The sequence below is a fragment of the Tyto alba genome, unplaced genomic scaffold (genome assembly GCF_018691265.1).
Source record: "Tyto alba isolate M040663 unplaced genomic scaffold, T.alba_DEE_v4.0 Super-Scaffold_11, whole genome shotgun sequence".
NCBI classification, from domain to species: Eukaryota; Metazoa; Chordata; class Aves; order Strigiformes; family Tytonidae; genus Tyto; species Tyto alba.
The window spans coordinates 6215985-6243091 of NW_024881273.1; the positions used below are offsets into that span (position 1 = coordinate 6215985).

General features: G+C 60.6%; 1 protein-coding gene and 1 long non-coding RNA gene across 3 annotated transcripts; one reads left to right on the forward strand and one right to left on the reverse strand.

Annotated features, from left to right (window-relative positions):
* Nucleotides 1-1774: 1774 nt before the first annotated feature.
* On the forward strand, nt 1775-6595 carry LOC122152754. The gene is made up of 2 exons (XR_006164776.1): nt 1775-2738; nt 2794-6595. It is a non-coding gene; the product is annotated as an uncharacterized LOC122152754 (long non-coding RNA).
* NCS1 (neuronal calcium sensor 1) lies at nt 3064-26085 on the reverse strand. Of its 2 annotated transcripts, none has more exons than XM_042786810.1 (8): nt 25606-26085; nt 10976-11000; nt 9154-9292; nt 8592-8670; nt 8353-8441; nt 7985-8062; nt 7529-7645; nt 3064-6770 (listed from the first exon to the last, which is right to left on the reverse strand). In XM_042786810.1, the coding sequence occupies exons 1-7, from the start codon at nt 25667-25669 to the stop codon at nt 7547-7549; spliced, it is 573 nt and encodes a 190-aa protein (XP_042642744.1). In that variant the 5' UTR covers nt 25670-26085; the 3' UTR covers nt 3064-6770; nt 7529-7546. The 2 variants fall into 2 exon arrangements, with proteins under 2 accessions (XP_042642744.1, XP_032837412.1); XM_032981521.2 differs by lacking the exon at nt 25606-26085 and adding an exon at nt 17704-17944.
* Between the last annotated feature and the right edge of the window lie 1022 nt (nt 26086-27107).

Below are 27107 nucleotides of genomic sequence, written 5' to 3' on the forward strand. Positions count from 1 at the left end.
CCCTTGAAGCGGAGCGCTGAGCTCATGGCTGCTCCGGAGGGATGCTCCGCTCTTGCTCAACTCGCCCCCCCCCCCCACCCCCCGAGGGACCCGGGGAGCAGCCGTGGCCAAGGGCCGGCTCCAGGTGAAGCTGAGCACCGAGGGCTGAATCCTGCCCCGGGCTGAGCACCTCCTCCAGCCCCCAGCGCCTCACTGGCATCAGCCCTGCTCCTCCCAGACACAGGGGCTGGGGGACATTAGGGACCACACGCCCCACATGTGGGACCCTCTGGTGCATCCCTCTGCCCCACATGTCCCTGCAAGCCTGGGCTCAGGCCAACACAGTCCCAGGGTGAGCAAGGATCCCCCCCCATGTCAGAGAGGGCAGCCAGCTGGCACCTCTGCCCCAGAGGGCTGAGCCACCAGCTGTGTCCCTGGCCTGTCCCCCTCCCATCCCACAGACACAGCCACTCACCTGCAGCCCCCAGACTTTGCACCCCCAGCCCCACACTCGCTGCAAGCCTGGGGAGGGGGGTGGAGGTGTGTCCCACCCCACAGTGTCACCAAACCTACTGCAGAGCACCCCCAGCCACTAACCCTGCACCCCAATTCCATCCCGCACCCCAGCAGGGAGCACCTCTCTGCAACACTGCTGGCACCAAGAAACCCAAACAGTTTCTCCCCATCACCAAATTAATCCCAGCCAGCCCTTCCCACACCCACCAGTGTTCCCAGCCCCAGGAGCACCTGCACTAGCTGGGCTTTAACCCCTTCCTTGCTGGGGGTTAAAGCACAGCAAAGCAAGGCACAGCCTCTGGGTAACCGCTGTGGTTTGAAGCTTGTGCCCATCCTCACCCGCTCCCCAGCAAGGGGGATAAATCCCTGGGTGTCCCTGCTGTGTGCTGCCACAAGGCACCTCCAAACAAAACCCCCTGTGCAAACACAGCCTCCTTGTTTAGACCGTTAGGGCATCTCCTCTGGCCCCCCCGAAAATAATTAGTCAGCCTCGTTAGGAGAGCAAACAAATGAAGATGAGCTGGCAGGGAGGCCTCACAGAGCTTGTTTCCAGAAGACTTGGCAGGGCAGAACGGCAAACGCGATCCTGCTGCACGTGAAAAGCCTAAGCCAGGCTGTGAGTCCCCCTGCTCGCCCGGCCAGCCCCCGGCGGGGGTCTGCCACAGGGCACCTCTGTTATGGGCTGTGAGACACAATTATGAGATATTAATATCAAATTTCTCAACAGCCCTTGTGTGCCAAAAGTGACCCAATGGCTCTCAGCGTCAACAAGGGGGCTTGGAGGAGACGGGGACGGCGCAGGAGGGCACGGCACGGCTGCAAGTGGCTTTGGTGCAAAAGAGAAATAGAAGAAAGGATGCGGGTGGTGAGTGGGGGATAGGACCTGGCAGACAACAAGATGTGTCTGGGTACAGGGAGGGGGAAGGAGCAGTGTGACAGGGGTGAACGGTCCCTGATGTGCCTCCGGCCTGGAGCTGAGACCCGACAGCTCATCACAGAGCGTGGGCACCGTGCCTCACCGCCTGCCTGCCAGCACGGGCATAGCCCAGGCACTGCTGGTGCCACAACAGCCCCGTGCTCGGGGCACACTGCACCAGGCAGCTGCTCCCCCCCGTCCCCCAGCCCAGCTCCCAGCCCCACAGGGTGCAGGAGCAAATTTGGGGGGGCGCAGGAGGGGACAAGCCTGACCCGCGCCCTCCCCGAGCCTGCCTGCCTTCCCCCCGCTCACCCCGCAATGCATCACAGACCATAGGTGCTTCATTACTGTTATTAAGCTTTTATTTCCACTGTCACAAAGTTCCTGGGTTTTGTTTCGTTTTTCTTTTGTTTTTAAACTGTTTCGTTTGCTTGGTTTGCTCTTGAATTCATCTCAAGACAAGGCAGCAGGGCATGCAAGCCGAGACACCGGCACGGACGCACAAACAGGCTTCATCTTTACAAACAAGGCTCTTTGCTGGAGCTGCTGTTTCGCAGCGGGGGGCCCGGCTGCCCCCGGCCAGGGGTCCCGCGGGACACGGCACCCAACCGCGGGGCTGGCGGCCGCAGGAGCCGAGAGAGAGAAGGGAAGGATGGCATTCCTGCCGCGCTGCTGGAACTGGGTCGGGGCTGGCACGTGTGACTGAGACCCCAAAATTGCTCTGCAAGAAAACCCCCAAGCTGCTGCACCAAGAGCGGGGTCAGCAGCTCCCTCCTCCCCCCCCCCCCAGCCCTCGCTCCTGCCCCACCGGCCACCACCACCGGTCCAGCCAACCCCCTCCCCTCCAACGCCCCCGTGAAGGTGGGGTGGCCGTTGCCCTCCCAAAATGCCCCAGATCTCCCCCTTTACCCTGGGGCCAGGGACAATGGGACAATGAGCTGGCTGCGGGGCACCCACCCACCCCAACCAAACCCCCCTCCAACCCTAAATATATAGGAAGAGGGCAGTTCTGCCAGTGATTTCGGCTGCCCCCATGCCGCACCTAGCCCTGCTTTGAAGCCAGCCCTGCTCCAAGCGCGGCTCAGCCCCAGACCCCGAGACCCTTCCACCCCCCCCCGGGCTAGCACAGCTGCTGGCAGACACGCACTTACATCCCTGCCTGCTCGGGGGGGGCAGCGGCTCTGGGATGGGGGTCCCACAGCCTCAGTGCCCCCCACCCAACTGGGACGCGGTGTCCTGCCAGCACGGGGGGCAGGCACCGACAGGCACCCGCTTCTGCACCGCCGGGTGAGATGCAGCTGGTGCCCAGCACAAACGGGGTGGGGGGGTCCCCCATAAGCAACACCCCCCCCCCCCCCAAAAAAAAAAAACCTGGTGGGGAGAGCTCCAGGGGGCCACCTGGTTTCATTACACATCGCAGCAGTTATAGGGCTGCTCCAGAGGAAAAACTTGCTTCACTTTTCTCTCTCTTGGGTCCTGGTTTGTGCCGTGATGGGGGGGTGGGGGGGGTGGGGGGGGTGGGCAGGGAATCTGCCCCCAGAGCCTTCTCCCACGTCCTTGCTCTGCAGGGGAAACAGCTCAGCCCAGCCCAGCCCCAGAGCTCAAGGAAAGACGGTTACAAAGCTGCAACAGTCAGCACACAAACAGAAAAATGAAAAGAAAGGAAAGCACAGACATGGCATTTTAATGGGGCAACACCAACAGGGACAAATGAGAGGTGGGGGACACACACGCCTCTGCCTGGCTGCGCTTCGGGTCCCCTCCCCATCACCGGGGCTGCAGCCGGCTGTATTTCAGGCAGGCACGAGGAACCCGAAACAGAAACAAATCAGGCCTTGTCACCCGTTCGCTTTTAATAATGAGCAGGTGTAAAAAGAAGACCGAAATGAACGATTCTCTGATGTAAGCTCCGCCGCCGCGGTTCACGCGCAGGTCCCGGTGCTCCGCACGTGCCCGAGGTTCGGTGGCTCCTGCCAAACCCCCCCGGTCGCAGCCGTGAGCCGGACCCAGTGCTCGTGCTCCCCGGGGCACAGGCGTTGAATCGCTCTCCGGAGAGGGGGGTGGCTCACCCAGGCCATTTCACTGATGGGGAAACTGAGGCACGAGGAGGTTAAGGCCAACGTTTCCAAGCACGAGATGCTTCAAGCCTTAATTTCAGCGGTACCGAGAAGCTGCAGATCCTGGTGATGTTCAGGAGTCGGGGGCCCTTGGTGCTCCTCAAAGGGAGGCTAGAAGCATCCAAGCCAGGGTCCCAAATCCACAGCCAGGGGGGGAATACCGGGGCCAAAATGATTTGCTCAGGGACACTCAGCATGCCAAGAGCAGGGCAGGACAGAACCCACACTGGGACCTGCCACGGGGCCGGAGCCAGAACCCAGGAGCCAGCCCCGAACCCGCAGGAGGGGCCTCTGCCCAGGAAAAGTCATCGTTGCCATCAAGCCAACGGCGTCCTCACAGCTGGCACAGAGCTTTTGAAAACAGGCCAAAACCTTTTATCCTTTTCGCTCATTCTCCTTTTTTTTTTCTTTTTAATGTGCAAATATTTAACGAGGGGCGAGGGAGGACGAGGCATTGGGCTCCATCCCTGAGCCCACCAGCATCAGTGGCAGCGGGAGGTTCATGGCGATGACAGCAGCACCAGACACTGAATTTTGGGAATTCTGGGGTCTGAGGCTCTCCCAAGCCGGTGCTGGTCCCTCACCCCACCCGTGACGGGGGCCGCACACCCCGCTGCTGCTGCAGGGCTGCCTCCCTGGTGAGATGTCAGTGAGTGCTGACGGAGCTCAAAGCATAGCAGGTCCTCTGAAAATGAAAAGCCTTTCAGGGGAAAGTGTCAGAGCAAATGAGGTTTGCCTTTGCCTGGGAATTATGTCAAACGTCGCGAGGTCCATCATTTATCAGCGGAGGCGATTACAGCAGCGTCACATTCATTGGGAACATCGATTGGCACTGGGAAGGGACCGTTCTGGCAGATGAGCGTTAGAGAAGTTGGAGGCACTGCGAAGATCTACCCAAGAGAGTCGCATTTTGGCCACAAAGCATCAAGGAAAAGGAGTTTCCATGAGAGGGAGAGAGGTAACACCCTCGAGCAGCCCCCCACAATGAACCACAGGCACCCTCAGGGGCAGAAACCACAGGAGAGGCAGAAATATTGCACGTGGATATGAGGGTGGTTCTCCTTGGGGATGGGGAAGGGCGGTTTCTTATGGGCATCAGAAAGTGCCACCAGCACACAGCCCCAAAACCGGGGGAGTGGGGCTGCACAGCGAAGGACCAGCATCGTTTGGCCCGAGAGTTTGTCCCTGCCGTGTGGGGACGATTCAGACCCCGCTGGGGCACCCCCCTGCTTCCTGCGTCGTGGGACACGGATGTCCTCCACGTCCAGGCGTCACCTCCTGCTGCCGTGGGGACAGTCCCCGTGGCCGAGGGCTGTGGGCACCGGCCGGGCTCGGCCGCGGGAGCTGCAGGCATCCCGGAGCAGAGCGGGGCGGGAAGGCGATGCCGCCTCAGGCGTACCGGGGATGGAGCGGTGGGAGAGCAGCACGGGTGCTACCGGGCCAGCAACGGAGCAGGAGGGGTTGGTTTGCATCCCGGCTGGTATTAGGGGTCCCACGGGCATCTCGCACTTTGCTCCCGTGGAGGTGGAAATCTCTCCTTCCCCAGCGCAGGGGACAAGGCGGACGGAGGCAGAGCTGCGGATCCCCGTAACGCTCGTCCCGCAGCAGAGATGCCGCTGTGTCCCACGGAGTGGGAGTGTGTCCCGGCGGGGCTGAGCCCTGCTCGGGCACATCCCGGTGAGGTGTCAGGTGCTGGAGAGGCCGTGTGGCCACCACTCGTGGCCGCGGGGGGGGTGTGTGTGTGCTATTTCCAAGCCCCACGCTCAGGTGTCTCCAGGCGCGTTTCCCCAGCCCTCTGTCTCCCCCAGAGCGGGGACAAGCGGCTCCGCTTTGGGGCCGTGCTCTCGATCTACCACAAAACCTCCCACGTCCTAAACGAGGAGCAAGGGAGTAAGGAGACACCCCGAATCGCGCGTCTCCCAGCCTGGCACCCCCGAGGCAGGAGCTGCCTCATCGCCCCAGCCGGGATGGGGGGGCACGGAGCGAGCCGTCCCCACGGGCACCCCCAGCCCCACCGGCACACGGGCTAATCCCCAGGCACCTCCCTGGCACGCAAACAGACTTTTCCACCGTTTGCAAAACAAAAAATATTAAAGGAATATTTGCTTGGAAGCAAAATCCAACTCTCGGCTCCATTAATACTATTTCATGCAGTGAGAAACTGAAAAAAAAAAAAAAAAAGGAAAAAAGGGTGTTCCGGTGCCTGGTGGTTTCCTCGCCCTGCCTAAGGGATGGAGTGGGCTTGATCTGCTCGGAGCCTAGGCTGAGCAAGCTTCAGCTGGGCTTGCAAAGAGAAGGCTGAACAGAAAAATGCAGGAAATGGGAATGGGAAGAAGAAAAGAAGTTACAGCATCCCCTTAAAACGGCAGCCAGCCCACGGAGCTTGGGACACGGCGGGGTAGGAGGAGAGGGGGGGAAGGCAGATTTTTGGCTTCATTGTTATTGCAGGCTCCTAGTGCCCCGCAATAGTGTACGAGCATGTAAACCTTACATATCATCACCTAGGTGGTTGGACACACACACAAGGGACTAAACACGGCAGCAACATTTACAACAAATAAATAAGGATATCGATCGTCGAGACAGGCATGTAAAAAAAAAGCCTCACTTTTTTCCACCAAAGGAAAAAAAAAAAAAAAAAAAAAAAGAAAATGCACAATACTGTCTCACCAAAAAAAAAAAAAAAAATTATATATAATATATATCCCTAGTGAGCCGGGCCAGGCTGCCAGCCGCGTCGCAGGTGACACCAGGACTGTCCCCAATCGCTGCCGGTGCCTTGGCTCCCCGGCCGCCCCGCGCAGGCAGCACCCCGGGGTGCGCGGCCCCCCGGTACCTTTGGGCTCCGTCTCCAGCCGGCCGGTTCCCAGGAGAGGACCGTGCCAGCGCCGGCGCATCCGCAGTCCCATCCGAAAACGTAGGAAAGGGGGAGCGAGGAGGGCGAGGAGGCCGAGGTGGGGCTCTGCTTTCGGCAACGCTCGACCTGTTCCCCCGGCCCTGAAGTCTCGGGCGTTCGCTGCCGCTCAGACCGGGGTCTGTGGCGGGTATTTTTTTTTTTTTTTTTTTTTGGAAAAAGCAGAAGTTGGCAAATGGCAGCGGCTGGTTCAGAGTGCAGAGAGGGGGAGTGAGCTCGCGCTTCGAGGGCATCCTTTGCTCGCAGAACAGAAAGGAAGGCCGAGAGGGACAGGCAAGCTTCGCGCGGCGGTGGTCGGATGGCACGGAGAGCATCTTCCCCCAGGCATCTGCAGGAGAGGGTGGGGAGAAGGAGAATTGGGTGAGGAGGACGGGCAGAAAACCCTGCAGCCATCTCACACCACACCAGTGCAGCTGGAAGAGCAAAGCTGGAAACACAGTCAAGATTTTGAAAAGCTCAAAACTCCAGCAGGGTTAAAAAAAAAAAAAACAAAAAACAAACCCCACCACCCATGGTTGGCCACTGCCTGGACTGCAGTGACCAAAATCATCCCAAGAGACAGCTCTGCATGGCCCCACAGGGCATGGGGAGGACCATGGGGTGCTCAGCCCAGCACCCCCGGGATGCTGTGAACTACAGCTTCCCTGACACCTCCACGCCAAACCCTGCCAGCTCCAGGGCATCATATAATAAGATATAATATAAATTAAACATTTAATGTCTCCCTCCAGAGCATCCCCGTGCCCCCCAGCACGCCAGCTGCCTCCCTGCTCCCTCTGCAGCCCCATCTGCAGGCGAGGGCACGAGCCGTGCCGCAGGCAAACGCCTGCCAGCCGGGCGGCTTGTGCTGCACCCCTGGGGGCTGCGGGCCTGGGGTGCTCTGGGGGGGGGGCACTGGGAGAAACCCATCGGTATGGGGGCAATACCCCTCCCCGACTGGATTGGGGGGGGATGCCCACGCTTTGATGCCTCCAGCAGAGGAGAACCAGGTGCCCGCCCTCGGGGGAGGTGGGAAGAGCATGAAGAAGGGGGGGAGATGGGGCACCCCCGGGCCCGTCCCCCCCCCCCACACACACACACACTCACCGCCGCTCGGCCCCGGGACTATACGAGCCCGTCGTAGAGGGAGAGCGCCTGCACGATGGAGGGGTCGGCCTTGGAGCCCTCCTGAAACTCCTGCAGCGTCAGCTTCCCGTCCGCGTTCTGCGAAACAAACACCTCCCGTTGCAGCACCCGCTCCGTCCCGCGCAGCCACTCGGGTCCGTGTGTCCCCCCCCCCAGCCTCTGTTCCCCCATCAAACCACCCACACCGGCAGCCGGGGCGGGGGGCCACGGAGGGTTCAGTGACATCTCAGGGACCCTGAAATGGATACGGGGATCCCGGAGGGATGCAGGGGGTCTGCAACGAGCCCAGCGGCAGCTCGGACCTCGTATTAGCGGGAGAAGGAGCCACCTGAAGGAGCCGAGACGTGGCAAGGGGGCCCGCAACTGCCTCCTAAATCCCTTGGCCCCAAGGAAAAAAATCCACTGAAGCATCCTCACCTTGTCCATCATAGCAAAAATCCGATCCACCCTCTTCTCCGGTGTGTTCTCCTCCTCAGGAAGCTCCACCGTGTTTCCCTGTGGTGGCAGGATGGGGCCCAGTCACCCGCCCATTTGTGTCCCCAGGCGAGGACACACATCTCACCCCCGCCCCTCCCCGCATCAGGACAGGGCACAGGGGGCTGGCATTCGTGACAGACCCAGACCCTGTCCCAGCCATGATGATCAAAAATGCCCAGGGAGGGAATCAGGGGTGTTTCAACACCCTCCCCACCACCCCCCTGCCTGCAGAGCCGGGCTCTAGCCCAGCAGGGACCCTCAGGGACTGTGTTCCTGCACACACACACCCCCCCCCCCCCCGGGCTTACCACCATTTGATAAATCGCATCCACAATGTCCAGCATCTCGTTCCTCGTGATGTACCCGTCGTTGTCCAAGTCGTACAGTTTAAACGCCCCTGCAAACCAGAGCAATGCCGAGGTGCTGGGGACTGCGGCCCCCCCACCCCCCCCCCCCCCACCAGACACACACCCCATGGCCACCCCCCGGCCCCCCTCACCGTGCCGGGGGGCTGCGGGGCTGAGCCCACCACGCGGGGAGCACTTACACCTCAGCTTCTCGTCCAGCGTCCCCCGGGAGGTGACCGACAGCGCCTGGATGAACTCCGAAAACTCGATCCTCCCGTCCTGGGGGGAGGGAAGGGAGCGGTGGGGTGAGGGTGCTGCTGCGAGCACCCCCACCCCGCAAACTCCTTAGGGGCCACATCCGAAAAGGCAACGGAGGACTGATGCACATTTATCTCCAGCAGCGTGATCCAGCCTGACAGCGAGCATCCCGGCGGGAGCGACGCCGGCACGCAGGGAGCAGAGTTGGGGGGGGGGGGACACACACACACCCCGTGCGGGTGGGCTTTATGTCAGCGGCACCAAAACACCACGTTTCTCCTCTCCCATTTGTCACCTCACCGCCTTTTCCCGTGGGACTCTCATCGACTAAAATAAGCGCGGGGGCTCGCCCGCTCCAGCTGCGCCGCTTTCATCTCACGCCCCAGGAAGCGCTGGGATATTTCGCTCCTCCGGCGCCGCGCAGTCGCGTCCCGAACCCGTCCCACTATCGCCACGGGCCCGGCCCCGACCCCCCCTGGCCGTGTCCCCAGCTCGCAGACTTACTTTGTTCTCGTCGAAGACATTGAAAACAAAGGTGGCGAATTTGGTCGGGTCGCCGAAGGGGAAGAACTGCTTATAGATCTTCTGAAAGCCGGCAGCATCGAGCTGCCCGCTGGGGCAGTCCTTGATAAAGCCCTTGTACCTGCGGAGGAAGGGCAGAGGATGGGCACCAGGGGGGTCTCGCTGCAGAACGTGGTCCCCCAACCCCTGGGGAGGTCCCCAAGTGCTCCCTGTGTCGCTTCCATCACTCGCCTGCACCCTCCCAGCCCCGTGGGACGAGGTCCCTGTGGGCACGGCGGTGACGGTGGCAGCGGGGAGAGCAGAGAGAAGCAGAGAGCAGCACTGCTGCGAGCCCAGAACTGGCAACCGAGCCTCAACCAGGCTCCTGGTGAACAGCGTCCAGGAGCTGGGAGGGGACGGGGACCCACCACCCAGCCACGAGCACCCGGGAGAGACTTTTCATCCTCCTTTAAAATAAAAAGCCCTCTGCCCAGAGTCGCCTCTCGCCAGCACAGCCACGCTCGGCCCTGAAGCCATCATGGGGAGCGCAGGAGAGCGTTTATATCCCTCGTTCACCTCTTCAGATGCACGCAGCTCCCGAGCAAGGCGTTGCAAACAGAAAGCTTCACCCAAGGGCCGGAGCTCCCCTTCCCCTGCACCACTGTGGCTTGGCCCCGCTACATCAGGCGCATCCGACCGGCTCTCCCGGACAGAGGCAGCCGGGAACTCTCCCCCCAAACCTCTGCACCACCACGGGGGAGGGACTCGAGGTCAGCAGCAACCCCCCAGGCAGTCTGCAACCCGCTGCTCGGCACCCACGTCCTGCAGCCATGCCCTGCTGAAAACCAACAGCACGGCGGCCCGAAGCACCCAGGGCAGCGGAAGCTCCACCACGGCATTTTTCCACGACCCCGAGTGAAAGCTGCTCAGAGAAGCTGGGGGAGCACAGCGGGGTTTACCGCACCCCTGAGGTGGCACAGCCCAGGGCATCTCCCAAAACCCATCGGTACTTAAACACCCCCAAAAGCCCTTGGTCCCAGCTCTGGGTTGGACCTGGATGCTGCAAAGTGCCACCTCGGAGGGCGCAGGGGAAGGGGCTCGCCGGCTCCGTGGGCGCAGGGACCACGTGGGGACCACGCAGGGTGCGTGAGCATTATGCAACGCGTCGCCCAGATCTGTCAGGCGCCCGCTGCAGCGGGCCGAGGGCTGGGGGAGGAGGGGAAGGGGGTGGCGAGGTGGGAAACCAAAGTGGCGGTGACATCTTTTTCACGCTGCTGCATCTATGACTCATCGGGGAGGGGGGGGAAGGATGAGAGAAAGAGATAAAGAAAGCAAACCTTGACTGGTGGGATAGGAAGATGAAAGGGAAACGGTGGATTTTCTAGGGCATCGCGTTCGGTGGGGCAGAGGGGATGGGGCGAGAGTGTGCTGCTGGCAAAGCACCACGGCCATGGCCCCTGCCAGCCTCGGTGGGCCCTGCTGCAAACGGGGACGTGCTGGGATGGCACTGGCCGCCTGCAGCCACCCACGTCCCCGTTCCCCTCAGCCACCCATTTGGGGAGGCAAGAGGGAGGGTGAACTGTCCCACATGGGTGGCAGAGAGCAGCCAGAGCCAAGCACCGTGCACAAGGTGCGCAAAAAAAAACCCCAAACCTCTAATTTCTGGTCTCCCCGCTATGAGCTAACCCCTGCACCCCAAAACAGGTGCACCCTCCTGCACCCCCTTGCTCTGCATGGCTGCTGGGGTTGCTGAGCACCACTGGCTCCCACCCCCTCGCCCACCAGCCCCGCGCCCCAGCAGCTCACCGCCACGCCGGACACTCACCACTGCTGCACCTCCTTCTCCGTAACTGAAAGAGAAAAAGGGAGATAAGAGAAAAAGAAAAGAAAAAAGGGATTTAGCGCTTTCCCAGCTGGTTTTGCACTTCACTTAAGTGGCTTCCCCGGGGGGGATGCCGCAGGGCTCGCTCGCTCCACGCGTTGCTGTGTGTTATGTGTTACCCACACGCAAGCAGCTGCCTTCGAGGCACAACCCGGGAATCCTCCGCCAGCCCAGGAGGTGGATGGGGCCGGGGCTGCAGGCACTGGGGTCCCTCTGGCTCCAAAACTGGGGAGCCCACCATGTCCTTTTGCCAGGGGAATGCCACGCCATCGCTGCAAGATGCAACGGGTCATGCAAAGGCCAAGCTGATTCATGCCTGGGGGGCATCTGGTCCTGCCCTCCCGCCTCCTCAGAGCCAAACCATCCCTGAAAACATCTGCCAAAACATCTGCCAGGAGGTAGCTCGGGGAAGGCACCTGCCCGGCCCCAACATCAACACACTGAGCGTGGGCATGGGCACAGCCCTGGGGCCAGCATCCCCCTGGGTACCAGCTGCCTCTGAACCGCACAGAGAAACATCACCAAACCCAGCCCAGGGCCCTGGGAAGCTTTACCAGGCTCCGGAGAAACCCCAAAACTGTGATAAACTAGAAAACAGCGAGCATTGGCAACTCCAAATGTCCCCAGCCTGGGGACAGCTGCTGAGATCACAAATGTCCTCAGCAGAGGGAAGGCTCCGATGGGATGTGGGATGCTGGGGAGCCCAAGGGGGCGGGGGGCTGGCACCCGTCCCCACGCATCCCGGGGCAGGAGCGGTGCCTGACCGGCACGCCAGCGGGGAGCCCGGTGCCAGCGGGCGCAGGGGGAACGGCCTCATTAGTCATTTCCTTTCCATCGAGCATCTAAATAATAATAAAAAAGCAATAGGTCTGAAACGCGCTGGGATAATGAGGCAGAGTGGAGACGTGTCAATGTGCAAACGGCTGATAAAAATAGAGAACCAAGACACATCAACAGATGCCAATTACCTTGGATGGCGGAGAAAAGAAAGCAATTTTCCATCAGAAGGATTTCTAACATGCCTGGCAGAAGGCGCAGGGCACAGAAAGCGAGGGCTGGCGGGCGGCAGCAGTGGGGCAGCGGGGAGGGCACACGCTGGCCCCCACCTCGCAGCCGGCCGGGTGCTGGCTCCCGTGTCCCTGTGGGTAGGGATTGACGCACCGAGGCCGTCCCCGTGCATGGGTGGGGGGGTTCCTCCATCCCAGCTTGGGGACTGCTGGGGGGACAGAGCCTGAAAACCCCCTCCCAGGAAGGGGTTGGCATAGGGCAGCCTCTCCCCTGGCCTCCCCGGGGAGCCGGCAGTGGGTGGCTGTGCCGGGAGGGCAGCGGCACCCGCCGTACCGATGTGGGGTGTCTGGACGGCAGCACCCCGGGGGAGGGGAGGCAGGAGTGGGGATGCTCAGCACCTGGGCTGAAGGACACCGAGGGCTTTGGCTGCGCCACAGGAGGGATTCGGAGGGTTGTTTTGCCAGGGGTGTCTGGCAGGAAAATAGCAGACAGGGGAAGGGACAGAGATCTCCTGGCAGGAGGGAGCCAGCCGCATCCAGCAGCTGAGCTGGGGCAGGCCAAAACAACAGTTGTGCCAATCCCAAAAGATTCCCCATTCCCCCCCTCACAAGGGTTGCACAGAAGCATCCTTCCAAAAGAAAGATGCTGAGTCTCTAACAGAAAGAGGCTTCCCTGCACACATTCCCCACAAGCAGCAAGACATCAGCCACAACTCCCACCCCGAGGATGCTCGGGGGGATGCCCCAGGCACCAGCTCTGCAGCCCCAGTTGCCCACAGGCACTGATGAAGGCAGGTGGGAGGAGGACGAGGGTGATGAGCAAGACTTCGGGCAGCCCTTGGGGCAGGTGAAAGGGGCAACAGCAGCGTACTGGGTTTGAGAGCTCAAACCACGACAAGCAGCAGCGGCCCGGGGCTGCAATCAGGGCTCAGCTGGGCCCTTCCAGGCAAATGGCCTTCTGCTCGCTCTCTTGTTCAACTGTGTTTCCCTCAACGTGCTATTTCAGGCCTGGGAGCTGCCTTTCAACTCCAGCAGGAAACAATTAAGAAATTTGTGCTTTTTTTAGTACAGGAGAAACGCTGGTAATGACACGCTTGGGCTGGGGCAGGAGGGGAGGGATGGAGCTGACTCCCCTTGTGCCCGCAGGAGGGATGCGTGATGCTCCCGGGAGAGGCTTTTCTGACGGAAGGAACCGTTCAGGTGCCAGCTTGAAAACCAGCATGGGGCTCCCGAGGTGGGATTTGTTAACGTGCATCCCTGGAACGGGGCCACGCAAAGCCCCATCCCTCCTCCAGCGCGCTGGCACTGGTGCCCTTCCTCCTGCCCCGGGTGCGAGGGGAAGCTGCGGGGTTTGCTCGGGGGTGGGAATGCAGCCCCATCACCCAGCCCTTGGAAAACCAGCCGGCTCTGGGTGCACCCCTCTGCTGCCACCAAATCTTCCCTCTCCCCGAGGGCAGTGTTCCCAGCGCAGGGAAACACCAGAGCCCTGCACACAGTGTCACTGCGGCCGGGCAAACTGGGGCGGAGCGGGTACCTGCCTCCCCGAATCCAGAGTTACAGACCCAACACAGATGATGGCTCCGACCTCGCTGAGTGTCAACGCTCTGAGCGACACGGATTCGGGATGCTAATGTCCCCACAGCACGGACCTGTGGCCACGGGAGCTTTGGGGGGCATGCCAGTCTCCTGGCCAGGTTGAGCCCCCCGTCCTGGGGCTGGGGCCAGAGGACACACACAAGGGCAGGGCTGTCCCTCCCCGATCCATCCTCTGCAGCTCCCCGACATGCAGAGCCCAGCCAGGCTCACAGAAAGTACCCGTGCGGTGGCAGCTGCTGCATCTTCCTCCCCCAGCATCGATTACGGCGCGACGCTGAGCCGATGCAAATCAATTTGCAGCGATAGAAACCTCAGCCAAGTTCGACCCCGAATGCTCAAGGACGAGGGGATAACCCGCAGCAGCCCCACTGTACCATCCCACCGGAGCAGGGCTGGCTCCCTCGCCGTGCCCCCGCCGAGCCCTGCCGTGCTCCCCAGGGACCCCCGTTCCCACAGCGGCTGTGGGGACGCCTATAAATAGCACACGTAGCGGCTCGTGAGCGGATGCAGCGTGCCGTGGGATCCTTGGGGACGAAAGGTGCTAAATAAAGGCAGGGCATTAGCATTCGGTACGAACCGCAGCGCCGTAAGAGGCACCGCTGAGGTGGGAGCCCCGGCTACGCGCCCGCAGACGCCCTCCCGTACGCACGACACCGAGCAGCAGCTCGTGCCGGCAGCACCTTGGCTCCGGCTGCTCTTAGCAAAGTGCAGGGAAACACTGAGCACTGGGCTTGCACCCTGGGCAGGAGCAGGCAGCGGGGACAGTCACCCCCGAGCAGCACGAGAGCTGCCCCAAACCCCGGCCACAGGCCCTCGCTGCCCCTTCGCAGCGCCGGTCAGTCCATCCCCACTCCCACCTCAGCTGGGAGGGCTTTGGCCACACGTCTCGTGCAGCACTGAGGGGCAGAGAATGCCCCGTGCAGCCCCCAGCCCCCTCCTCCCAGCTACCGGTACCCAAAAACCCCCAAACCTCTACTCCCACCTTTCCATCACTCCCCAACAGCACAGGCGAGGACTGACAGCTCTGTCACCACCCGCCCTTGGTGTGCCCCCTCTCTTCCCACCACCCAGCTGCCGCTGCAGCAAGAAACAGCTCTGGTTAATCAGTGCTCAAGCCCGTTAATTTGTGTTTGCCAGGCGGAGAGGAGAGGAGGGACTCGGGACTGCGAATCCCCATCCATCACCCTGCCCGCGGGTGAGCTCGGTGCTCGCTGGATGGTGGGGGCAGTCAGGAGAGGTGCCGGATTCGGAACGGTTTGGGGACCCCCGGCCACAGTGGGAGGCATGAGGTGACAAAGTGACGTGATGCTCCAGCCCCACAGGGCTTTTTATGTGCTGCCATCCCACCCCGCAGCCGGCCCCTCCCCTGCCTGTGCCAGGGCAGGGGTTTAGCCACAGCCGCAGGGCTGGACCCTGAGTGGGAGCGTGCACGCTCAGCCTGGCCCCCGTGGGCCACGGCACAGCTCTGTCCTCGCGTGGGCTCGGGCTCCCAAAGCCTCAGCAAGCACCGTCCCCACACAGCAGCCAGCAGGGATTTTCCACCGAGCCCCCGCGCGTCCCCCCCCTCGCTCCAGCCTCTACGACAGCACCTTGGTCCCACGGGGCCACGGGCACTGCTGCCTTATCAGGGAAGCCAGGGTTAATTATTTCCAGGCACAGAGCGGGTCCCGTCGCCACTGCAGGGCACTCCAGCTCTGCCAGGTCATGGTCAGCCCACGGGTGACTGGTCCAGCATCACCCACTGAGACGTGGCAGTGTCAGCCCTGTGGCATTTATCTCCCCCCAGGGACCCGCTGCGGCTCCTTCCCGGGGTCCCCACGCATCCCAGACTGGGGGAGCTGGCACATCACCCCGTGCTGGGGCTCCCGTCGGGGTCTGGGACTGCCTGGACCTGCTGCGGGATGCTCAGGGCAGCGCCCAAACGAGGGCAAACTGGGCACCCACGTGTGCCCAGAGTGGGTGCTCCCGCGTGAGCAAAGTGGGTGCTCAGGCATGAATTAATGGGGCACTCATGCAGGCACTAACCAGGCACCCATGCCTGAGCTAGATGGGCATTCCTGCAAATACAAATCGGGTGATCATGCGTGGGCTAATTGGGCACTTGTGCATAAATTATTTGGGTGCTTCTAGGTGAACTAATTGGGTGCTCATGCATGAACTACCTGGGTGCTCAGGTGTGAATGCAACAGGTGCTCACAAACGAACCAGCTGGGTGCTCATGCATAAATTTTTTGGGTGCTCATGAATTTATTGGGTGCTCATGCACAGACCAATTGGGAACTCACGTGTAAATTAACTGGGCACTCTTGCATGAACTAATTGGGCACTCATGTGTAAATTAGTGTAATTAGTAGATAACACACTTGTGCATGTACTAATTGGACACTCAGGTGTGAATGGATCAGGTGCTCATGCATAAATTAATTGGACACTCAGGCATGAACTGATTGGGAGCACATGCACCAATTAATTGGGCACCCATGCATCAACTAACAGGGTGCTCATGCACAGACCAGTCTGTGATTCAGTGCAGATTAACTGGGAACCCATGCATAAATCAACCGGGTGCTCATATGTAAACTAATTGTGCACTCGCCTGTGTATGAATTGGGTGCTCATGCGTGAACTTATTGGGTGCTGATGCATGAGCTAATCGGTCCCTCATGCATAAAATACCACAGTGCTCCGGGGTGAACCCCGCACACCCTGCAATTTATGCCCAACACACTCCACCCCTTGCCTCTGCGAAACACATATTTAAGAACTGTCTGAGCATAAACCTGTTACAAACACCACTTTCAACATCATCACAACGTCAATATCCACCAATTTCGGGCTCCAGGCTGAGCGGGCGCCGGGGCTTAGCAGCGTGTCCTCGCTCAGATTTCAGCCCTTGCCCATGGCACCCAGATTTTGGGGGGGTCAGCATCACAGCCTGGATTAGCCCCCGGTCCCTGCCGAGGGACCCCGGGGCTCAGTACAGAAGCCTGAACGGGTTCTCAGTGCGAACTTCACACCTCGCTCCTGCAAAAACCGAGAAGGTCCCACCAGTGGGCGCAGACGGGCCCGTCCCCAGCGCCAGCCCTGGGGAGCGGCTCACCCGGGGTAACCGCTCCATAACCTGAGCGGTCATTACCGATTTCAGGCCTCCTCCCTACAAAACGCGTAGCCAAGAGCGCGGCAGCAGCTCAAGCTGCTGGAGGTACCGCTGAGTGCAGCAGCTGGGGGCGGGGGGGCTTCATCCAGCCCCCAAACAGGCGCTGGGCAGCATCTCCTTGGTGCAGCACGGGCATCTCGCTGCCCGGGATGATCTCCAGCAGCCTGAGCTGTTGGGTGGCTTTGTGCAGGCCATTTGGGGTGGGGGAAGGACCCGCTGGGCCCCCCAAGACGGCAGGGGTGGGGGAAAGGGGTGAAAACAGCCCCCAGGCTGCTGCTGCCTCAGTCCTTCCCTGGAAACAGCCATCACCCCGCCTTGGGGCACCTCAAAGCTCACCCGGGTCCCCATTTGATGACGGTAACTTTTAAGATACGCCACACATCAGCACTTTGCAAATTTGGGTTGTTTTGGCCCCAACAACTCGGTCTCATTAAAATTCAGGTTTAACTACGTAACCGGTGTCCTGGTTAAACATTACAGAGCACACCGTCCTCCTGCCCTCCCCCAGGGCTCAGCACCCTCCCCGGGGCCACCAGATCGCCCCGGGGTTGGGGTTTGCTCCTGCCCCCGGACCAGCCCAGGGCTCGCTTTGCAGAGGCAGTGTTAAAACATGAGCCCTGCAAAACCCGGCTGCAGCACCGGGGTCACCCCCCCCACGGAAACAACCGCGACAAGAGCCCGCCCGACGGCATTTTTTTTTGCTCCCGGAGACGACCAGCAGCAGCTTGCCCAAACCACCGCGCCACCAGCTCAGCCCCCTGCACCCCAGCAGTGCCCAGTCCCCGCTCCCACCCCATCGCCCACGTACCGGGGGTGTCCCCATGCGGGTACCCATCCCTGCAACACCCCACCGCGAAGGGGTATCGGAGCAGCCTCCTCGCGCGGGCACCCACAGAGCCAGAGCTGCCTACCTGTCGGAGCAGGACATCCCCATCCCAGCTCGCCCATCTCCCCGTGCTCTTGCCCAATTTGGCTTCTTTCCCCATCAGACACAGACACAGCATCACGGCGGGGCCGGGAGCCTCCGAGACGCTCGGAGCACAAGCCCGACAATGTTATTGGTGTCATTTGTTACTGCTGAGATTCGATGCAATATGCGGAGAGAACTGCATGTGCGTTTGGCACTCTTCTCGCCCGGCGGTTGCCATTAGTGGTCTGTCTTGCTCCCAGACTGGATAAACAGGTCCATGAGCAGCTCTGTTCTCATCTCCCCCGGGGGCTGGTACCAACAGGAAAGCCAATATGCAGTTAAAATCCTTTTTAGACTTTATTAAATATTTAAGGGCCAGACATTAGGCTTTGGAAACTGGGTTCAGGGTAGAAGCAGCAGTCGCTCTTTGCAGCAAAGGCAGCAGAGGAAGGACAAAGAACAGTGCCTTCGTTTGGAAATTAATGAATCAGACTGAAACACATCCACAGCGGGAGCCGGTGGCTGCAGTGGGTCTGTCCTGGGCTGGATTTAATTCTGGCTTCCCCACCAGCCGATGCAGCATCCCCAGTGCTGCCGGCACGGGGATGGAGCTGCCCCCTCCTCTGGCCCCTGCTCCATCCTCCCCTTGGCCACCAGGATTTAAGCATGGCTTGGCGCTCTCAAGGTGCTGTCCCCAAGCCATGGAGCGATTCCTGCCCTGGGCACAGGAGAAAACTCCCCTCCAGATCCAGTGTGAGCAGGGGAAGGGAAGTGCCTCTGACTCGGCCATTGGACCCTGGAGCCAAGGGAAGGTCAGGAGGATGCTACAGGGCAAAGCCTCGCCGGCAGCGGGGCCGCCTCTGCCACCCTCCCTGTCTCATAGAATCACAGACTGGTTTGGGTTGGAAGAGATCTTAAAGATCATCTAGTCCCAACCCCCCTGCCCCAGGCAGGGCCCCCTTCCCCCAGCCCAGGGGGCTCCCAGCCCCGTCCAACCTGGCCTTGAACCCTTCCAGGGAGGGGGCAGCCACAGCTGCTCCGGGCACCCTGGGCCAGCACATCACCACCCTCACAGGGAAGAATTTATTCCTTACATCTAATCTAAATCTGCCCTCTTTCAGTTCAAAACTGTTACCCCTCACCCTATCCCCACACCCCCTGATCCAGAGTCCCTCCCCCCCTCTCCTGTCCCCCCTTTAAGCCCTGGGAGGCCGCTCGAAGGTCCCCCCGGAGCCTTCTCTTCCCCAGGCTGAACCCCCCCAACTCTCTCAGCCCGGCCCCCCAGGGGAGCTGCTCCAGCCCCCCCAGCATCTCCGTGGCCTCCTCTGGCCCCGCTCGAGCAGCTCCGTGTCCTTCTGCTGTTGGGGGCCCCCAAGCTGGCCCCAGCACTGCAGGGGGGTCTCCCCAGAGCGGAGCAGAGGGGGAGAATCCCCTCCCTGGCCCTGCTGCCCCCCTGCTCTGGCTGCAGCCCAGGGCACGGGGGGGTTCTGCGCTGTGAGCGCACGGGGCTGGCTCACAGGCAATTTTCCCCCCACCAACACCCCCCAGTCCCTCTCCTCGGGGCTGCTCTCCAGCCACTCCTCGCCCAGCCTGGATCTGTGCTTGCGATTGCCCCAACCCACGGGCAGGACCTTGCACTTGGCCTTGTTGAACTTCATCAGGTTCACCCGGGCCCCCCTCTCCAGCCTGTCCAGGTCCCTCCGGATGACATCCCTGCCCTCCAGCGTGTCCCCGTACCACACAGTCTCTCCCGCAGGGACCAGGCTGCGCCGAGAGCTGCCGAAGCGGAGGGTGCTGGAGCAGAACACCCGCTCCTCCCCGGGGGATAACACGGACACCCAGAGCATCTCCACAGGGCCCAGCCATCCGTCAGGAAACGCTGGAGAAAGACGGGTGGATGAAGCACAGGCAGCCCTCCTTCCACGTAGAAACCAAAAACTTGCCTCGAGGGGAGAACAGCGCGCAGGAGGCATGGGGAGCAAGCCCCGGGAGCTGTGGTGATGGCAGCAACGCACCCATGACCCCGGGCTGAGCACCCTCCCGGCCACCCCTGCCCTAGGGAGGGCAGGCAAGGGTGCAGGGCATGGACCCTGGCTCCCTCTTCTCCCTCAAACACCCGTGAGGGCAAGGAAAGGAAGGATGAACAAAGCAACCCCACAAATGTCACCCCGATAACGGAGCAAGCGTGTCCGCCAACTCCTCCCTGAAGCAGCCGCTTCCTTTGATGCCTTCAGAGCTTCTTGTTTCACAACCTTAATTATAGCGGCGGCAGCAAAGGTCAGGAGAGTGGTTAAGCAGATCCATTAACATGTCAGGGGATAAATGAAATGTGATTCTTCTGACGCCTAAGCAGCAGCCGGCAGCGGTGCGAGCGCAGCTGGTGGGGACGGCTGCTCTGCGCTGCCGCAGAAGGAGCCTGGGGGACCCCTCGGTCGTGTCCTCCCCCTCCCACCCCAGCACTGCAAGCACCTCCCAGGGACCACAGGGATGCCTCAAAACTTGCTTCTGACAACCCAAAACTTGATCCACTTGCGTCTACCTGCGGAGCCCACACACACACGAGATGCCCCGTCATGAGATTTGCTGGGGAGCAGGTTGGGGTCTCCCTGGGGAAGGGGCTGTGGGTGCCAGACTGCCGCAGCCCTCCAGGTCCCCATGGAGCTCACACCGACCCTGCACCACGGCTGCCACCTTCGCAGCTCTGGGTTGCGCGTGGCTGCAATAAAAAGAGGCCCCAAAGCAAAGCCAGCCCCTGGGCATCCCCCCAGCACGTCCTGCCCATCGCCCTCCCCCAGGACCCCCCCCTGGGAGGACAGACCCGCTCTGCTCCCCCCACTCCCCAGGACATCTCCAGGGTTCTCCACGCTTTAGGTATTTCACCCAGCACTTCCCACCGAGGGATAACGGGTGCGTAACCCCCCTGGCCGGCTTGCCCTGCTCTCTGCCCGAGGTGCAACAGGAGGGATTTCAACACGAACCAACCTGGCAGAGAAACTCAAGGTCCCTCCTCTGCTCTGCCTGCCCCTCTGTGCCTGCCCACCAACCCAACCAGCACATTTCCCCAGCACCGGGGCGGCACGACGGAGCCAAGCCCCAACCCAGTGCTCCCAGCGAGGAACCGACCCATTTTCCTGGCAGAAAACTGCTGCAATTGGAGCATTTTCTTTCCTTTCCCACAGAACTAAACCCGCCGCTATGTACCCCCGTAACTACAAATCAATATGTTTGCAGTTTGCTCTTAAATTAATGCCCATTAATTCAATGCACTACTGTCGAGCAACAGAGCCAATTTTGCGGCTTATTGTAAAAGAGCAGAAAATGATGATGCCAGAGTGAGTTTAAAATCCACAAAATAGATCACAGTGGGTGGGATGTGGTTCTTGGAAAAAGAGCATCTTCCTCTCCCCGCACCCACTCCACAGCCTGGGCCGCCCAGCACCACAGGCGACGTTTTGGTGCCCTCGCCGCGGCTCCCACGCCTTCACCAGAGCCTCACCGGGGCCTCTGGAGCACCGGGACCATCATCCCGACCCCATGCCCAGGCCCAGCAGCGATGCCGCTGCACCCACATGGCTCCGAGCACACCGGATTGCCCGGCTATTGCAGCTGGGTTTAAAAAAAAAACTACAGTGTTAGTAGTTCTGGACACAGGCAATAGCTGTGAAAAGAGAACCCTAAAATCCAACACACCCCCCCCCCCGAAAATGACTAAAAACAAGAGCTAAAGATGTGCTTTTCTGAAACAACATCATGTTTTTAAGCCTGTTTCATGATTTTAAGGGCTGCCAATGCTGTGGCTGGGCTGGCCTGGGAGCCCTGCTGCAAGCAGGGATATTCAGCTCTGAATTTCTCTCCCAATTTCTTTACCAGGAGCCCACATCGAGCCATTTCTACCTGCAGCACATATTCTGCACCCACAACTGCACACGTGCACTTCACACAACTTCATGCAGGCTGCAAGGAGCAGCGGTACCCCCGGACCTTCATAAATCTCCAGCTTAGCAGAACCCTTTGACCACAGCCCTGCAAAGCTCTTAAGCACAATCCCAAATCCCACCGTGGCCCGGAGCCTCAAGCACCTGGCTCAAGTTAAACCCAGGTTCAAATCCCTGCTGAAGAGGGGCCAGCAGACGCGATCCAGGGAGGACGGTGGTTCCTTCGAGTCTCGGGTGTTATCACCTCCTGGGACAAAACACACAGGAGCCAAAACTGCGTCTCCAAGCTACCTCAAAGACGCACTGGGAAGATTAATAAATTAATGATTATAAAGCATTTTAAGAGATTTTGGATGAAAAGCTCTATGGAAGTACAAAGAATTACATAATTTATTATTCATTATTATTATCACTCAGCGTTGGCTTCTCCCACCCGCTCCTACACGGCACCAGCCTGGCCTCTGAGGAAGGTGAAATCCTCGCCCCACAGCCGGGCTCTCCCTGCCAGCGCTGCTCCAGCGCCTGGCAGACGGGTGAGCTTGGCACTGCCAGATATTCCTGGGCACTCAGGTGCCCAGAGATGCTGAAAGGCACACGATGATGGGTCCAAATCAACAGGAATTGGGCAGCCGGCACTTTGAAGAAGCCCTCAGATGTCCTTCTGCGCCTTTAGGTGTCCAAGTGTCATTAAAATCTGGCCCCACACACCGTAAGCCAGGGGCGGAGTGGGGAGGGGAGCCAAGAGACCAGGTTTCCAGGCTCCTGCCCTTCCGTGTCCGGTTCCCAGCAGGGCCCGGGACAATCTGCTCTGAATACCCACAGTAAAATAATTCTCGCATCTCACGGAGGATGCTGACAGCAACCCTGAGTGCCCTCGGCACGAGCACCGTGCCCACGGCTGCCCTGGCACAGAACCAGCCCCAAGCTCCTCTCGTCACCTGCTCAACCCAAGATTGCTGCAACCAAGGCACAGCCAGAGAAACGCCACAAATAAGAAATGGAGAGACCACAGGGGACAAGGGACAGTGGCCGGGGGACACAAGGAGCCACCGAGAATTGGAAGAGCTCTGAGGTGACACAGCATGGGCTGCAGGTCCTCTGCGTCCCACGGATGAGAGGAACCTGCAGAAAAGACGCGTGGAGCAGGGAAAGGGGGTGATGTCTCCCCATCTCTCTGATCCTGCAGAAACAAGAAGGGGCTTTTCGTTATTTGCTTCATTTTGTTTGGAAACAGCACAGAAAATGATGCAGTGGAAGGAAATCCCATCGTGGGAGAAACAATTCACGTCCTGCAGCCATGGCTCACGGGAGCCTCCCTGGGACAAAAGCGGGTCCCCATCATTAGCTGCCAGTTACAGGCTCCCAAAAACATCTGCCCAGATGTGCTGTAACAGCAGCAGAAACAGCACCACGCTCGAGGCAGGGCCAGCGCCCGCTCGGTAACGTTCAGCCAGCACGCGGGATGGGCACCACGTGCCGGGGATGCTCTGAGAAGGACGGTCACCGCCGGCCCGCCAGAAAGGCACCGAAGCACCACAGTGCTGGGGGGTAAAACCTTTCCCAAGCAGCCCCCGAGCAATTCTTGAGTATGCCATGGATTTGCGGGTACGACTGTCCCCTGCTCGAGCCGGCCCGCTGGCCACGCCGCAGGGATCTGGATCAGTCCCTCCTGCTGTAATCAGCGCAACCTGCACTCCTACCTGCAACTCCTCTGCCTGGATTCCCTGAAACGCAGAAGGCAATTAATATCTTTCCAGTCTCCCAGGGTCTGAAGATAAATCAGAGGCTCTCAGACGTGCCTGGGAGGGCCCTGCGAAGTGTTTCGCCAGACAAGGGGATGCGCGCTTGCCTTGACAGCTGCAGAAAAGGGGCAGAAACACTCAGCAAAAGTAATTAATCCCAGAGACGAGAGATGGAATGAGCAGAGCTCAACAAACAGAGCCTGGTATTAGCGACCATTAACAACAGGCTCTCCCTGACAGGCATCGCACCGCTGGCCGCATGCTGCCGGGGCCCGTTGGGATGCTGCACCGGGCTGTGGCCACGTGAAGGGCCACGTGCTGCCCCACGGCACCGCTGGCCGGGCACTGCCCCCACACCAGCAGAGGTACATGGGTCTGGTGAACCTTGAAAAAGAGGCAGCAAGAGGCCCAGAGAGGACAGACAAACCCCAGGCAGGCCGGGGACTGATCGAGGGAGCGATCAGAGGACTGGAGTCTGTTTTGGAGGGGATGTGGTGAAAAGGGGAGGGCACCCGAGAGAGAGGAGCATAAAGTTTGGCATAAAGTGGTTCAAAAGGCAATGACACTCTGCTGGCCTCATCCAGCAAAAAAGACAACCCCGTGCCCGCGGCCGATGGTTTCACCAGCGCTGCGTTTGCTTGGAATCAGCTGCCGGTAAGACAGAGGGCATCGCTGCCCGCGTGTCCCGCTGGGGTTTGCCCCTTCCCCGCACAGAGAGGAGCCAGCCCAGGGGTGCAGGAAGCCCAGCACGCAGGAGATCACCAGCAGACGAGGCTGCGTGGGGGCCGGCTCTTCCCAGATCCCTCTCCATCAGAGATGGGATCGTCGTGGCGGCTGCAAACCGAGCGGGCGATTGCAGCGCGGCGATAACCGTACCTGGCTGCACCCGCCGCGGGTCACAGCTGCAGTGAGGACACCGAAACCCGGGGCTCAGCTCCAGCCAAGGTCTGTGCTCAGCCAGAACTGCCACGTTCTCACTATTTCTTCTCCCCCAAGCACTTCGAGGAAGCCCAGCCGGGGTAGCCCAACCTCTCCTAACACCGCTCACGGCTTGGCTATGCGGACATGCCCCCCGCAACCTGCTCTCCTCCTGCCCGCACCCGGCTGTGCCACGACGAGAGAGCAACCCCGCGTGTAGGGTTGTGCAATGCACCAGTATTGCCTCTTCTCCATCTGGGAGAACTTGCTGCATCCTAATCTATTGCCTTTTTGGGTAAGCGCTGCTGTGGGACTGCAGCAATGACAGCGGGGAGAGCTCGCAGGTCTGCTGCACGTTAGGGGAATATCTCCGACCTGCAAGCGGAGAGGCAAACTTGAACCACCAAAGCCTTTGTTCCCTTTGTGCATCCTTCAGGAAAAAAAAAAAATGATTTTGCTAAAACTGGATGGCTCAGGCACTAGCCACGTTAATAAGATTACAGTGGAGGTTCAGACGGGAAAGCCACTCACTTAGAAAATCAGGTTATTACAGTGATACTGAGATACTCATAGAAAAATACCGAACTCTCTGGTGTTGGGCTCTTCACTTCAGAGCATAACAACAAAGCAAACCCCTCCAACTAACGCACCCAAACTTTGAAAGCCACCCAGACGATTCGACTCCCCGTTTAGAGAGAAGCTGCCCGGCTCCTGGGAGGCAGCGAGGGGAGGACAACCCCCACGGCCAGTCCCTGGGCACCGGCCCGGCAGCAAAACCCCAGGGCCAAGCTGCCCCGGGAGAAAGGATGCTCCAGGCAGGGGGGTCAGGCAAAGGCAGGCGCATCGCTCCAGGTGGGCAGGATGCGGCCCTTGCCCCACAGTTACCGGAGGCTTAGGAATAGGCCACAGAGGATTGTTTTTATAAGAAATCAGAGTGTTTGTCTGGCTCTCCTTGTCTGTGCTGCCTTCTGGGGGTTTTTTTTGGTTTGGTTGTTTTTTTTTTGTTTTTTTTTTTTTTTTCCCCTATCCTTCCAAGCTAATCTCTGAATTCTTGCAACAAAGCCCGGCCGAGCCTGCGCCCTCCCCTGGGGACCGGCCCTGCCGATGCCCGGAGAAATCCCAGCTCGGGCGCTGCAAACGCCGGGACGAGCCGGGGGAGGAGGCAGCCGGGGCCGGCGCCGCATCTCCGGGGTGGCCGCAGAGCCCAGCGACCCCCCCAATACCCCCGGTAACGGCCCCATCGCCTCCCCTCGGCACACCCCCCCCCCCCACACCCCCCCCAGCCCCCAGGCAGGCCCGGTTACTCACAGTACGTTTTCCTGGTCAGCTCCTCCACAACTTCAGGCTTCAACTTGCTGTTGGATTTCCCCATGGTGGCCGGTAGCCCCGGCCACAGCTCGCCCGCCGCCTCCCGGCCTCACTGCGGGGGCATGGAGGGACGGGGGGGGGGGCTGGGGGCCGGGGGGGGGGGGGGGGGGGGAGGAACGGGGACACGGGGGACACCGCGGTGCCTCGGTGGCAGCTCCCGGCCGGGCTACATCCCGCGGAGGGGACGGGCAGCGCCGCGCAGCAAAACCGGGGAGGGGAAGGGGAAGGGAAGGGGGGGGGGGGGGGGGGTGTCTTTGTTGCCGGGGTTTGGCCGCAAAGGCGAACGGCGCGGCGCTGCAGGGCCGCCCTGCGTGTGCGTGACCGTGTGCGTGTGCGTGTGTGTGTGTGTCCGTGTCCCTGGTGACACGCACCCTCCTCCCCGCCCTCCGCCGCCAAGCGCGGAGCGGCCGCGGCCGCGCTGCGGAGGCGCGAAAGGGGGGGGGGGGGGAGGCGCGCCCCGCCCCGCGCTGCGGGATTGGGGGGGGGGGGGGTGGCACGGCCTCACCGCCCCAAATCGCGGGGGACCCCGAGCGGGGGAGGGGGATCCCACACCGGCCTCAACCACGGGGGGATGTTCCCCCCCCCGGAGCGGTTCCGCGGGGAAAAGCCGGCGTGAAATGTCGGGTGGAGGAAAGGAGGGGATGCTCGTGGCCGGCCGTGGCCGTGGGCCTGCGTGGAGGGAGGCCGGGTGGGCAGCCGGAGGAGGGGGGAGAGGGGGGAGCTGGCCGTGGGAGCGCGGCTGAGCTCGGGGCCCCGGGGACCGAGGTGACCTTGGTGGGACACCAGCACCTTCCACGGTAGAAGCATCTCCCAGCTCCTGGCTGGCCCCAGCTGAAGGCGGGTCCCAGCCTCTCCCCCCGGCCGCCTCGGGAGCCTTCCTTCGCTCCCTGCAGCAGAGACCGAGCCCAATCCCTTCAAAAATCCCACAGGTTCAACCTACGGCGGGTTTGCAGCACCGGCAGGAAACCATACAAGTGCTAAAAGCAGCGGCACTCGGCTCTTTTCCACCTCAAAACCATGCAGGGCTTTATGCCTCTACAAAAGCTCTCTGTGTATGTGTGCACACATTCATTAGCTGTACTGATGCACACGATAAATACAGGTTTTTTTCTGCCTGTGTTGCAATGAAGGCCCGGCTGGAGCTGCCCAGGCTTGCCTGGACTTCTGTGGTAGCAGCCAAGGAGGGAAAAAAAAAAAAAAAACAAACCCAAACCTTGTGCTTGGATACAGTAAAACCTGTCTGCAAAGCTGCAGAGAGCCTAATGTAAAACATGGGGGACTTGCAAAGGGGATGAGGAGCACAGCCGATGTGATGCTGGTCTCTGCACCCCTTTTTTTTTTTTTTTTTTTTTTTTTTATATACCAGGGAAGGGCTGCCTGACACTTCCCCAGGGATACCTTCCCCAGGTAGATGTTTCTAAAATGCACCAGCCTCTATTACC